We start from the raw sequence: 15,389 nt of genomic DNA, 5'->3' as shown, positions 1-15,389 counted from the left end.
GTGCTGTGGTGCGTTCAGGTCCTTGGGCTGCAGATAGAACCTCAATAATCCATCAAGCCTGACTGCTGATATAATTACTATCACTACACGAGCATGAACACACACACACACACACACACACACACACACACACACACACACACACAGCCTGTCATCTTCCAGTGTTTCATCCAATTGTCTCAAGGAAACAGCCAATTTACTGTGAACACTTCAGTTTAACTCAAAGCTCTCTCTCTCTCTCTCTCTCTCTCTCTCTCTCTCTGTCTGATTGGATGTTAAATAAAATTTCTATCAAATAAAAATTGAAATCTGAAATCTGAAAAAGAAAAAAACAGAATTTCATTATTATTATTATCAAACTGAACTTTCTTCCCTTTTTATCTACAAACATGAACGTCATTTTACAGCCGTCCTGATTGGGTGGTACAGGCTGTCAGTCACGCCGCAGCCCCGCCCCCAAACCCAACCCCTGGTCTCTGGCTATTTCCCATAGACTTCAATACAATCTGACTTCCTTACACACCCAGGATCTGTTTGTCTAACCTCAGACATCAGGAGGAGGCAAACATTCAGGGAGACACAATGTCAACTTAAACTGCTGTCACACTGTGTGTGTGTGTGTGTGTGTGTGTGTTTTCTTTTCCTATTTGCTGGATGAACTTCAGCTCAGTTGTGAATTTTCCAAGTAATTAAAAATCTGCAGCAACCTCTGAGGGAACTTTTGTTTCTACACAGAAATTCATTTTTGGTTTTCACTGCAAGCGAACACACAACTGAGTGTGTATGTGTTTGTGTGGACTGACAACAACAAGGAAACAGATACTGTCACAGACTCCTCATCTCCTCGCTCCCTTCCCTCTGACAAGCCTGTCTCCTTGTTGCCTTTCCTTCCTCTCTCCTCTTTTTAATCCTCTTCTCTCCTCTCTCGCTGCTCCATTTCAATATGAATGAGCAGATTTTCCTGAAGGCAGCACACACACACACACACACAGACACACACTGGGCTGATGAAGAAGGAGTTTTAAAGCGTTGACAGTCGAGCAGTGACGACGTGATGTCACCTGTGGGTTTGTGGGCTGCCATTTTGAATTCTCCAGTTCCCAGAACCAGAAGGAACCACACACAGAGGTGGCGATCCGGGTTGAAATAAGGGCCTCCTCGACATCAAGCTGGGTCTGTTGTCATGGTTACAATATCAACGACAAACAGTCGACGCGGATAGCTTGCATTAGCTTAGCCGTGACGTCGTGAACGTCAGATGATTCAGATCACCGACACTCAGACTGACATTTCATTACTGTTGTTGTGTTTCTGACTCTGGGGAAGCGGTTACCACGGTAACCAAGGATTATACTTGTTATCAGAAAATGGATTACAGTTCTCCCTCCCTCTCTCTACATCCTCCTGTCCTCCATTAAACTGTGTGTTATCTAAAATGGGATTCCTCTGAACAGAGAAGATACTTAGAATAATAACAACCTGCACACTGTAACCGCGCCCTCCGTCTCGTTTGCGTTTCTTTACTTTCTCTGTTTTCTTTTTTCCCCTCACTTCCTGTCATTCCTTCCTTCCTCTGACTTTGTACCTCTTGCTCCTTCACCTGGTGGAGAAACAGAAGCTTCAGATTGTTGTAAACTGACAGTTTGTCTCTTTATTCATAAAACACTCTCTCTCTCTCTCTTTATCGTCCGTTTAGCTCATTCCTCTCTGTCACATCCTTTTCCAGCCCCATTTATCTTCACACGCAGGCTAAGTGTGCAGTGTGTAGCCACAGTGTGATTTCCCATGATGCCGTGGGAAAAAACAGAGGAGTCGTTCATCACTGAGGATGAAGTCTAGAGAGATGTCACACACAGTCGGCTGGTTGTTGGTTTGAATCCCACCCCTGACACGGCGTCAGTTTCTTCTTCCCCGGAGTTAAATAATGAAAATTCTCTGCCAGCTGCAATTTGTCCTGATAAATGTTGGAAAACTGGGCCACCTCCCGCTCACTTCGTTTCCATGGCAACCAGCTCCCAGTCAACAGCGCCGAAACAGAGACACGACCACGCTAGGACTGTTGTCACCGACCTGCCGCAGGACCGACCGACCCAAAGAACCTGAGGAGATCTGGACCGACCTGAAGAACCCGAGGAGATCTGGACCGACCTGAAGAACCCGAGGAGAACTGGACCGCCCTGAAGAACCCGAAGAGATCTGGACCGACCTGAAGAACCCGAGGAGAACTGGACCGCCCTGAAGAACCCGAGGAGATCTGGACTGCCCTGAAGAACCCGAGGAGAATTGGGCTGACCTGAAGATTCTGGGGAGATCTGGACCGCCCTGAAGAAGCCGAGGAGAACTGGACCGACCTGAAGAACCTGAGGAGAACTGGACCGACCTGAAGAACCCGAGGAGATCTGGACTGACCTGAAGATTCTGGGGAGATCTGGACCGCCCTGAAGAAGCCGAGGAGATCTGGACTGACCTGAAGAACCCGAGGAGATCTGGACCGACCTGAAGAACCTGAGGAGATCTGGACTGACCTGAAGAACCCGAGAAGATCTGGACCGCCCTGAAGATTCTGAGGAGAAATGGACCGACCTGAAGAACCCTGGTTGTCATGGAGACAATCAGGTGAATTGTCTAAGATTTGGACAGAAGCAGACTGAATCACAGACGAGGTTAACCATTTTAATATTGTCCAATCAGAAGACACAGGAAACTACAGCAGGGCACACAGGAAGTGGGATTAAACTCTTCGATGCAACTTCCTGTTTCTGTCAAATTTTGGTCCCAAGTCATCGTGGTTATCATCGAAATCGTTCATCAGCTTTAAATCTGACAGTTTACATTTTTGTTTTTATCCAGTTTCAGATCAGCTCAGTGTTTGGTGTCTGTAAACCAAATTTCCCTGACAGGACAATATAGATTCAAAATGCACTGAATTATTAGCATAATAATTAAAATAATACTGATAAGCGTTTTCACATCAATAACAATTATCACGACTGACTCCATCATCATCATCTTCATCAGCCTCAGTGCTGATCATAATCATCACAACTTCAATTATCATGACAGCACAACAATCTTCATCACCACCACTGCTGTTATCTTCATCATTATCTTTGTCTCACACACACACACACACACACACACATACACACAACTGCATACACAGTGTATAGAAGCAGGCAGGCCCATTAATTCATATATGGCTCAGTTATTAACATCAAAGCCGGATCTAACAGAAGAAGAACAACTTCAAAAAGTTCAACGTTCTGGACTTTCCCAAAGTTTATGAGTCCTTTTATTCCAAAAGATTCCTACAGATTTCCTGCGTCCAGCTCGTTAAAGAACCGGAAAATAGTCAACATCCACAGCGGATTTCTTACTGTACAGTCCGTGCTGCTGTAAATCCAAAGTTTTCCATCAAAGCGCCACAGAATCAGTTGTGTTCTAAATTCCATTGCAGAGCAATCGCACAACCGAACTTGTCCGACTGGCGTTCGGCCATGAAAGCTGCTGCAGTAATAATCCTTCACACTGTCCAACTGAAGAATCCGTCACCTACATAAACACCAGACTGGAAAATTTGGAAGAGTTTGTCCCAACGTAAAGTTCATCAGTCCACTGTTGTCTCCATATGAAGGGTCTCATCTAAAACACAACATCGTCTGCATATAATGAAAGTCAACGTATTCCTTAATGGTGCATCGGCTCAGTTTCCTGTTTTAGGTCACCCCAGCTATAAGTCCACTCATTTATTCTCTCATCTGGGTTCAGGAGAACGGGGTGAGTGACGAAAACCACAGACTGGTTTATAAGAAAACAAAAAATGGACTTTGTTGTGGCATTAATTTCTGTCCAGCAGCTGAACCTTCTCTCCTTTTGTGCTTCATTGTTTTCTTTTTTGGTCGAGGTTTTGATCTCGGAGGCAACACTCCATCAGAAAGGTTGTCATGTCGTTTACAAACCCCCGACTCCCCCTCACTTTTCCACAAAGAAACTTCCCTGCGCGGCCTCATCCATCTTTCAGGTTCTCCTCAGACCCTCCTGGGATTTACTGCTCGCTTTTACGAGGTCACTAAATCAGGAGAAACCTCGGTGGTTGACAGGTTTTGTGTGTGAAGTTTGAGCACTCAGATTTAACACGGGCTGCGTCCAACCCGTCCTCCTGTTCTCCTTTAATTGGGCAATTTGGATATCAAAAAAACAAAACAGAAAACAACAACAACAAAAAACAAACAAAAAAAAAAAAAACGAACAAAATGTTCAGAGCATTTAGTCCTTTTTTCCATCTGTTAGCCAACAGGGATGACTGAGCTAAAGATTCATTTACAACTGAAGTCAACTAGTGAACAAGTTTCTGAGACTTTCTTTGGGGGAGTGAATCTTAATGCCCTGGATCATGTGACCAATCTGTAATAGAATATTCTCAGACTTTTTTCACTCACTGAAAAAAGACAAAAACATAAGAAAGACATTTGAGAAGAAGCATCTTGTTTTTGTGCCAAAATAATAATCATGATTTTGGTGGCCAAAAGGTTTTATAAAGTTGTTTCCTGTTTCCTGTTTCACTTCTCTTTGCTTCGACTGTGACGTTTTCAAAAGTGATTCATTATTTCAAGTTTTAATAATCATTTGGTTTTTCCATTTACGAGAGGTAAGAAAGTTAAAGGTCCATCTGGTCTAAAGGTAGACCTCCATCTGGTTTTCGATTCTAAATCAGGTCCAGTTTAATATTAAAACAGTCCTCAGAGAAAAGCTCACAGTCTGGATTCAGAAACTGAACCTTAAAAGCAGCCGTCAGGACTTCTGGGACTTTATGATGTCACAACAAAGCAGTCACCATCAACACGTGGACCCGGCGTCCAACCTCAGAGGATTAGGTTTACCTGAAATGTGTTGAGAAAATCAGAAGAGAGGATTATGGTCTTGGAGGTGTGGCTGCTTTATTGTGACATCACAAAGTTCCAGAAGTCCTGACAGCTGGTTTTAAAGCTAGCAAGCTAACAGGGCTGAGATCTTCCAGCAGACGGTTTCTGGTTCTCCAACACTTATACCAGGAAAAGAGAAAAAACAGGAAATGTAAGATATTTCAATGTATAGATGGCAGAGGAGACAAAGAACTGGAAAATAAAAACTGCGGCTTTCTTTTGTTTTTCCTAATCATTACTGTGCCTTTACTTTAAAACGTGCTCCAGCTTGTAAAATAAAATAAAACGTATCACAACATCAGTGCTCTCCAGATAAAGATGCCTGTTCCAGCTGTGGCGCTTTCGGGGGTTCACAGCTCCATTTTTAAGATATTATGAGCTTTTATAGTGAAAACATATCTGTGAAACAGGGCGCCAACAAAGGCTCCTGAAAACAGGCAGATATTCTCCAAACTGCGGGAGCTTTTGATGATGAAAAAACATAAGCTGCTCTTTAGTTTGCAGCTGAAGAGTTAATGACTCTGAATGATTCCCCTGAGAGCTGTGATCAGAGGACAACGAGCCCACGTACTGTTAATTACAGCTCTGTTCGATGATCGACATCCAGCTCGCTGCTGGGAAATCTCTGTTTACTGTCGGCTGCTTTACAGCTGGTTTCACTGTAAAACACTGAAAATACACGACAACAGACATGAATTTGTTTCCACTGAGCAGGCGGCGAAGCCACCGCTTCACTGAAGGGCATTTTAAATTTCTGTTTTATCTCAGTTTCAAAGTCACAGTGAAGTTTCTAAAAACTCCACAAAAACAGATTTGACCGTAGATAGAAGAAAATAAGCAACTTTAGCTGAAATGTAAGAATTTCCTCTTCAATTTATGAAATATTGATGAGAATTTGAACGAGACATCGAGAATTTGGGATTCACTCATTTTGAAGCTAGCTGCTAGTTAGCTATCAGGGAAGCTAGAAACTGCGTACTGCTTATCAGCTTCAGTTGTTTAATTTGTCTTTTTTTTTTTTTTTTTTTACAGCACAGAGACCATTTTAACCACATCGGCCACTCGAAGAAGTAAAACCCATAAAAAAAAATAAAAAAGAAAAATCTGAAATCAAATTTTGTTTTAAAACAAAACCAGCAGAAAAACCAGCTGATGAATCGGGTCACGTCAGTGTTTCTCCTCATTTGTTTGTTTTGCTCGATCTGACTGCGTCTGTAAGGTAGCAGCACGTTAGCGTGACCTCAGCAGTCGCCGTGTTCGAGCTAGCTGGATTAGCGTTAGCCAAGAGCGGGGCCCGGAGGTTTGCGCAGCCACTGGTAGAACTGGCGCTGGTGGAGGCGGTGCCAGCGCACGTTGCCCTCAACAATCTCCAGTGCACGCGGTAAAGCAGGCCCCGCCCCCACGCCACTGGATTGGATGAACTCCTTTAACTGAGGAGAGAAAGGACAAAGGGAACAATGGGGAAGGAAACAAGGAAGAAAGGAAGGATAGGGAGGACATCTCGTTACCACCATAAGAAGAAAGTGACAGAGCCAAGAACACGCCAACTCGTCGACACAGATACGACCAACAGTTGTTGAGAAATGTACAAAAAACCAAAATGGCCAACGGCCTAATCACAATGATCACAAACTGACAATCGATCGGACAGAATGGTTACGTGTGTCCACATAGTTTATCCTGAGAAGAGAAATCTCGTTGAAGTTTTAATAAAAAGATTTTCCCTTGAAGTGACAGTTAACCAGAAACATTAGAGGAAAATGTGAGTCATTAAAGCAAACGGTCTCCGAACTGAAGGAGAATTCTTCTGAAGGTTTGTAATTGGAGGTAAAAGTTTCAGCATTAAAGACACAATATCAAAGTGGAACTTTGCTTTAAAGGAAGGTAATTAAATGGACAGTTTCCAGCAAGAGAGAGGAAGTATGAAAGAGAAAGTTTGTCTAAGGAAGAGAATTCATTTTCTTTTTTTCTTTCAAAGTTAAGGATGGAAGAGGAAACTTAATATCGTTCAGAGTTTGGCAGATTCACTGGAGCACAGGAAAAAATCCATCCGCTCGTCCCTCCTTCTTCTCTGTCCAACTATTCTATTCTATTTCTGTAACTCCACCGTCACCTTTCACGAGACACATTTTCAGATTTGTTTTGAGAGCGAAAGCCATCTTTACATTTCTATCAAGACATTTTCAGGAAAAAGAAACAATCATCCGCCGTTCTTTTCATTGGTTGAACTACTTTTGTATCCAGAGGTGCCGTTTTTAATTCATGATGATTTTGTTTGAGATGGAGGCTTTTTCTTTTTGTCAACCCATCTCAAATAAAACTGTTTTTCACAGAAAGTATTCATCGGGAAAAAAAGAACTTTATTCAGACGCACTCATGACTTGTTCTTTGTGAATGTTTGGAAGTTGAATTGAAAATGAGGATTTTTCTTTGCTCCTGCCTTCATTTTTATTTATTTCTCATTTGGGTGAAGCATCTCTGTGTCTAGGGAAAACTCATTATACCAAATAAAATCAGTGAAAAGAGGAGAAATTAAATAACAGGGATGATAACGATGTAAAGGCAGATGATGCCTGAGCTGCAAAGCAGGCGGCGATGCCTTTTTTTCAAAAAGCTGATGAAATTTCTTTCATCCAACATCACAGAGGTGTGAGCAGATGATTCAATAATTATTAAAGGCTCTTTTCTCATTTCAGGGACTGTAATAAATAATAAACATACAAAAGCACAAACAACTGAACAACTTTTACAGCAAATTCTTTCTGTGACTAAATAAACAGTGTGCTCACTGTAAAAGGAAAAAAAGATGCTGACTGAAAACCAAAAAAAAAACTAAAACCAGACATTAACCCGACCCAACCCCAACTTTTCTGATAAAAACTGTGTGAAGCAGAATAAGCAGAGAAAAGTTCCTCTCACGTGTTTCTTGGTTGTTCTACAGCTGATCTGAAGTTTGGAGCAGTAATGATGAAAAATCAGCTCCAAATATCTGATTATCTTTATTCTGTCAACACAACAAACTCAGACTGTGACATCACCCAGCGGAGCCAATAGGAGCGTCCGAGTTGGAGACGTCACTATCAAAGATGGAGGATGAGGATGGATGGATAAAGCGGCAGAGCTCCAGTCAGAGTCAGACGGATCCAGATCTGAACTAACTCTGTTTAACTGCAGCCGCCCGAACAAACGCTGATTGGATTTGATAAAATCAGTCAGGAAACAAGCTGCTGCTCATTTAATCCATGACAGAATCTATTTAGGATTATTGCTCACAACATGTTCCATCATCATCATCATCATCATCATCTGTTGTGTTAATAATGTACTTTGTCAGTGCCTCATCATTAAACAAGGTCAGCAGGGTACGACATTTTCTGGATAATGAAGACACATTCATTCTGTCAGTGTGGAAAACACAACAGGAACTCACCATATTCATAATTTATTTGTATTTCTTATTTTATCACCTCAGTGTGAGGAAGGTTGTTCCACAGGCCATCAGGTTCACATGCCTGAAGCTGAGCTGGAAAAATGTGTTTTTGTTCCTGCGTGTGTTGTTGTCATTGTGTAGTGAGTTAAGAGTTGTGGGGGGACCTGATTGTTGTGTCTGCGATTGTGCGTTTACCTCATTGAGTTCTCGCTCTGTGTTCAGGAACTCGGTGACGCCGCTGATGAGCTTCGAGTTCATGAACAACGCTTCGCCGTAACTGAACGGAGAAATGAAACAGAACTTCAGCGGTTTCAGGCGAGTCTGCGTTTAAACGGCCACAAAAGCAGGAAAAACGTCTCACCGAGCGTTCAGGACGTCCCACTTTTCCCTGAAGTACCTCCATGCCAGGTTTCGACCCTGAGGGTTCCTGCCGACGTGGATGATAACGTCGATCACATCCTGCTCCGGGACCAGGTCAGAGGTCAGAGAGAGGTTCAGTAACCTGGGAGAGAGAGAGGCTCAGTATGTTAGCATGTTACCACACTAAAAATTAGCACGTGGGGAGTAAATTTAAAAAGTTTCACATGTGACCATCACAAGTGTGAAATATTAGCACGCTAGTATGTTTTAACGTTAGCCTGTATTTTACTTAATCTGGGATTAACCCGGTTCACCTTCATAATCCGAATTCTATCTCCGTTAATTCAAGTTTTTAAATCTTGTAAACAACTTCACTCTTGTGTATTCTGCCATTCTTCTGTGTGTGTGTGTGTGTGTGTTTGTGTGTGTGTGTGGATTAGCTGGTTGTTTGTAGCTCTGGTCTTTTCATTAAACCCCAAAATCAATTTTCTCTCTCTTTTCCCACAATCCCTCTGTGCTGAAACCATTTCCTGTGTGACCAATCAGCGTGTATCTGTACTGTGGTTAGATATTTGTGTGTGTGTGTGTGTGTGTGTGTGAGATAGCTGCTATCTGAACATGCAGGACCACCTCTATGATTGCTGAACAGTTTACTGTGGCTGGAAAATCAATAACACACACACACACACACACACACACACACACACACACACTCTAATCTGTCTCCCTTCACACACTCTTGAGTGTGTGTGAGATGTATCCTCACTATTTTTCTGAACAAACGTAAACATCAGAAATCAGATCACAAACATAATCAAGCAAAAATAAACTAATTATCCTTGAGGTGTGTTTGCCTTTAAAGCTGCACCGATCCGTGTTTTTGTATTAACGTTGGAACGAGAGAGTGTCGCCCCGCTCAACTCGGTGGGCTGTTTTTAATATCTGTCAACTCGTTGTTTTGGTTTTACGGCTCACAACTTTACTGATTTGGTTTGGCCTCTCTTCTCTCGTAAATTCAGTCTCCGGCAGCAGGAAGCTGTTTTCACAAAAATAAAACAAAACAAACAAAAAACACTTCAGCAGTGAGCTGAAGAGCTCAAGGCCGCTCCCTCTGGAGGCGGAGGAGACCAAACATGGTGCTAAAAGAGAGCTCATGTTCCACACAGGAACTTCACATGGATTTTGCTTTCATTTGTTCTTAATAATCACAACGTCATAATAAAACGGTTCAAAGAAACAAGCGGGAGCTTCTGTTGGTTCCACCGAAATCATCACGACACAACGCAGCCCGTCGAACGGCGCAGCGACAACAGGAAATGAAGACCTTTGTGCATTAGTGGATGTTACTGCGAAGCGTCTGGAGGTCAACTCCACTTTTTGTTTTGGAAGATGAGACAGAAAGGACCATAAATTAGCTGATGGAGCATCGATACTGTTTCTGTTTCATAAAGCACCATTAAATGATGTGAATCTGGGCCTTCGGCAGTTTGTGTTTTGCCCAGCTGGGAACCGAGTCATGCGATGAATGCTACAACTGGGAGCAGCGAGACCAAGCCTGAACTTTATTTATCTTCTTTGGGAAGTTTGACAGGTCGGATATGTTTCCTGTTTCAACTAAACGCTCCAACACAGTCTGCAGTAAGCAGGTTTTAAAGAAGCTTTCCTGGTGTTGACCGAGATGGATTTGGCCCGACCTGCCCCCCCCGCCTCCCTGAGTGGATGGACCTTTAACTCGTCCTGCTGCGAACAAAGTGCTCAGACTGATCAATACATCAATGTAAATGAAAATGAGTTTATTCTTCTGACTGCAGAGGATCCTAAAATGAGCTGAGGGACGGCCGGAGGGAAGCAACACAAAGTCCACAATTAGATTCAAATCGAACCAGAGGTTCGTACCTGTTGAGGAGGAAGGTGTTGTCCGAGCAGGTCAGAGCCTCCAGCAGGATCTTCTTCTCTGAGACGGCGTTGGACGAGTGAAACTTCATCCAGATGAACTCCCAGACGTCCTCGTCCATCAGACTAACGCCGGTGCAGTAAACGATGTCTCTGATGTTGGGAGGAATCCTGCAAAGACATTGTCAGCACAGCAGCAGTGAAGTGTCCACCAGCAAAGGTGATAAAACTAAACACCCCGATAAGACACGTCTGAAGGATTAACAAAGCCTCTCTGAGAAATTCGATTTCCATTAGAGAGCTCCATGAAAAACATCCCTTCGCTCCTCATAAAATTCAGACACAAAGAAAGCTACCGAGCACAAACAGTCTCAGTGTGTGAAAATGAAACGGAGGATAATTGTGTTGGAAGAATGTTTTGAGTTTCATAATCAGGTGAAATTTATTCTGATTCTCTGGAATTAAACGGCCCACTCGGGCTCTTTGGTGCAGTTAGCACGTGCTGTGATCAGCTCTGAGCCGGTTTCCTGTCTGTTCCTATCCGGACCTGCCAGCCTGATGAGCCGACTCTGTATCACTTAGCCTGGACAGGTCGGCACGTTCACGCCATTTAACCGAACGTCTTGGAGAGGCGACGCTGCAGCGCTCGACAGCAGGAGGCCTCGACAGGTGGATCGATGCTGCTGATGTCAACGCTCAGCTGTGGCAATGAACTCTGGGTAGTGACTGGAAGAAGTGGAGTGCAGATTTTCCCAGCTGGGCTCAGCCTCAGGGGGAGTTCAGCTGAGAAGATTCGGATGAGGCCTCCTGGGCAGCTTCCACTGGATTCCTCAGCAGGCCCGACAGGACAGAGACAGCGTGTCCCATCAGCCCCGGAGGAGCCCCCCTCCAAAAACATCAACTAAACTGGGGTTACTAGAAATAACAACTGCATCTGGTATCAGTGCACTGACACACAATCAATCCCCCAGCTGGTCCCTGATCCAAATCATCATCACAGCAAAGAGGTGAAGGGTTCCTCCACACTATGATGTGTGTGTGTCTGTGTGTGTCTGTGTGTGTCTGTTTGTGTCTACTTGACCTAAATTGTCAATAAAGCAAAACTAGAAACTTTCATCACAATACAGTGAACTCAGCTGGCAGAAAATTATAAACTGAATTATACCGTGTGTGTGTGTGTGTGTGTGTGTGTGTGTGTGTGTACAATATCCCATTCATGTGTATTTATAATGTGTGAGTGCAGAGTGAGTGATGCAGGGACAATTACATCATTCACCAACCTGGGAAATCATTTTAGAGATGCTCTACTTAAGACAGGGAGCGCACACACACACACACAGACACACACTGGCTAACTTCCACATTAATGCTGACTGTGGCATTAAAGTGCTTCTCAGACGACGGCTGCCAAACTCGGTGTGCTGCAGAGTTTGTATTCATGAATGTGATAACACACATGATGCATCGTGTGGAGCACAAACTGCCGCCGCCGCCGCCGCCACAGATGCTCTTCCTCTCCCTGTGTCATCACCGCTGCACTTACATCCAATAGAAACAACAGTAATAATGTCGGGCTGTTCTCTGGAGAGTAGAAGATGGAGCAGCGGAGTCTGTGGAGTCCTCCAGATGGCTCCGATCCCATTAACGCACACGGACTCTGGGTGTGTGTGTTTTAACGGTCTGTTCAGGAGCTTTAATGTCCTCCAGCTCTTCTCCTTCTCCTGAAATATCTCAATCTTCTGCATGTATGTCTGTCTTCCATCTGCTCTGTCTGTCCGTCCATATGTCTTCACGCCCGTCCGTCCGACTCTGCTGACTAAATGTCACGTTGAATTTTGAGGATGACTCGGCTCTGCTGATTAGACATTTAAAGCACCCTTGGCGTGGCGGTCGGGTACCTAAACCCTTCCGACTGAAGATGAAGTCTGTTGCTGTCACCGAGTCCAAATTCATTCTGCTCTGACTGCGACCTTTTTCAGCTTTTCTGAGGCTGTCACACGACCAGCTGTCCTGTCAGAGCGTCAGCCCCCCGAGCGGCCCGAAGCAGCTGGACGAACTTATTTTAAAGCCACTGTGGCTGATGAGCCCGCGGCGAGAGGAAGTAAATGCCCCCCAGGTCTGCGTCTGGATGTGGGCCTTTTAAATGCAGCATAATGAGGCTCAACCGAGGCCGCATCACCAGCTGAAGGATCCTCAGTCCAGGACTCGGAGCTGGACCGGGTCCAAATTAAATTCATTTTCATTCTTCCTGTCAGTTTTCCGGCCGCTCTGGGTGACTCTATAAGCTCGGACCATATGGTGCTGTTATTATTTAATGGCCATGGGGAGGCGGAGCTTATTGGCTGATGATCCAGCACGTCATCAGAAGGATGGCTGTTCCCACTGATAAAACCGGCTGTCAGGAGTTCTGTAACTTCACCACCCTCAGAGAGCCAATCAGCTGAGAGCACAAATCCTCCCTTCTGATTGGTTCACCAAGGTTTTTTTTTTTTTTTTTGTCTCTTAAAACTACAAATAAATCTTATGGAGCTCAACACGAACAGACATTAGACTTTAGATGACCCCCCTCCTGCCCCCCACCTTTAGCTGCACAAACACAAATTTGAGAGTCGATCTTTTTGGATTCATTCAGAAAGTCCATTTGCAATAAAACCCCGGAGAGACGTGATTAATATTCAGGGGGTGTCGGCGTTAAAGTATTAACCGTTCTCCGCTGTAATTACACTTTTTGTTCTGAGGGGGGTTTTAGCCCACCACTTTACAGCGGGGGGGGCGGTTCTGTCCCGTTCAGTATGTAGGTGAGACGGGCGGCTGCTTTCTGACTCATTTAATCCAAAGATGTATCAGAAAATTACATGAGGCCAAAATAGAATTCAGGTCACTGTGGAGCCGGATGGGATGAAGTGTCTCCTGACAAGACTTCCAATTATTATGGCAATCCAGAAAAAAAGGAGTAATTAATACCGAGGAGGAAAAACTAGATACATGTTCTCTCTTGATGGGATTAGAATCACTGAATGGAGCATGAACTATTAAAAAATTGCCCTGCAGAGACGAATTCTGCATGAATATGGATTCATCTGGCACTTTTCCATGACTGTGAATGCTTTAAAAAAAAAAAAAAAAGTGAGGAGAAGCTTTCCCAAATCAGAAACATGCGCTCATCATTTGAAAAGCCGGACTGAAGGAGAGCGCTTGTGGTCTGAACTGCGTTTAATTGAATGTTGTTTAATATAAAGTAGCCTCTTATCACCGTCTCCCTGCTGCGCTGAATAGAACTGCAGCATCTGTTTCCATTTAACTTTCTGTTTGAAATGTAATTTTGTGAATTTCCTTAAAAACCCAGAGGGAGCAAATGGACCGGCACGTTGAAGAGACACGACAGGATGGATGTTGTACCTGTTCTTGTTGCTGGAGATCCAGTCAGAGATGTAGGCCACAGCCTGACGGTGGCACTGCTTGTTCCCGAAGCTACAGGCCAACATGATGAGCTCCCGCTGCAGCTCCCTGCAGACACACAAAGAAGATCATCGTTTCAACAAACCAACCAAGAGTCACATTTTGTAGAATCGTTCACTTGGAGCCGCTGGTGAACAGGGAGGCGGAGCTTATCAGCTGTGAGTTCAAATGAAAAGTGAACGAATTTGGTGCTGAAGATGAAATAATGACAACAAAGTGTGCACTGTTTGTGTTTGTGTTTGTTACTCACTCAGTCTGGTAGGACGCCTGCAGGACGTTGCCCTCAGGGTGGGCGCCGTTGGTCGGCCAACCCATCTGATGGTACCGAGACGCCACCTGCTTCAACACGTAGTCCTGTTAAAACACACACTCCATTACGCCTTCGTTAACATCCAGCTGGCAGCGATCAGAGCTCCTCCTGACTGGCTGACTGATTCAGATATTGATTGAATAATTGATTGACTGATTGAGTGATCGTGGTTTACACTGAACAGTCGGTACTCCTCCGTGCGGTCCAGCAGCTTGTCCAGCTGGTAGAGCGCTCGGCTGGCGGCGTGCCACGGCAGGAAGGACGTCTCCTCTGGCAGATAGCCAATCAGCTGCAGGGGGACGCCCTGGGGGAGGTACCCCGCCCTGAGAGGGGAGACGGCCAGAATCACAACATCACTGTCCACTTATTCAGTTATGTAATAAAAACAGCCCAGAATTTCAACACAACGTGTGAAATAATGGAGGAACAACAAAAATGTGAAGCAATAACAGCGAATGAAAAAGGTTCAAACTGTTAAATGTGATTAAGGTGACACTTTAAAGTCTGATACTGTCAGGAAGTTTGGTTTCTGCTTCCTGAAGAGCTGATGCATGCTGGGAACGCCACATTAATGTGCATCAGGACGCCAACAGTGTGAAGTCTGAGTGTTGCCTCTTCGACAAGCTTCCAGTTTGTCAGCTGTCTGGCGGCCATCTTGTCTTTTTGAAACCAGAAGAAAGGAAATGAAGTTAAGCCACGTCCTGATTATGAGCTGTTGTGTAACGCTCACATGTTGGACCCACTCTGGTTTGTGTGTTTGTGGGTGAGCACAAAGATAAGAACTTGGCCTCTAAATGCCAGCGGAGCCGGTTACAGCCACCGCCTCATGAATATGAACGAGCTTCCAGTTCGGCATTCATTAAGATTCATTATGTGTTCTTTATTTTTGTGGGGGGACTCACCGGTCTCCTGACGTGACCTTCAGCTCCGCCCACAGCTCATGAATGTTAATGAGACGGGGTGGTGGAGGACAGACGGTGAACTCGGAGAGGTGGAGTTAGTTTTATTGGTTCTG

At 44.4% G+C, this 15,389-nt stretch overlaps 1 protein-coding gene across 1 annotated transcript in view; it reads right to left on the bottom strand.

Moving 5' to 3' along the window:
- Positions 1-2,718: 2,718 nt before the first annotated feature.
- The window catches only part of LOC115036682 (thyrotropin-releasing hormone-degrading ectoenzyme-like), an 84,315-nt gene continuing 71,644 nt past the window's right edge, over positions 2,719-15,389 (bottom strand). Inside the window, 7 exon segments of the mRNA XM_029494965.1 lie at positions 2,719-6,352; positions 8,548-8,629; positions 8,714-8,854; positions 10,609-10,776; positions 14,005-14,112; positions 14,315-14,418; positions 14,550-14,697. Of these exon segments, the coding sequence (XP_029350825.1) occupies positions 6,200-6,352; positions 8,548-8,629; positions 8,714-8,854; positions 10,609-10,776; positions 14,005-14,112; positions 14,315-14,418; positions 14,550-14,697 (904 nt within the window). The 3' untranslated portion in view covers positions 2,719-6,199.

This window comes from Echeneis naucrates, chromosome 23 (genome assembly GCF_900963305.1).
Source record: "Echeneis naucrates chromosome 23, fEcheNa1.1, whole genome shotgun sequence".
NCBI lineage: Eukaryota > Metazoa > Chordata > Actinopteri > Carangiformes > Echeneidae > Echeneis > Echeneis naucrates.
This window is presented reverse-complemented; position numbering and strand designations above follow the sequence as displayed.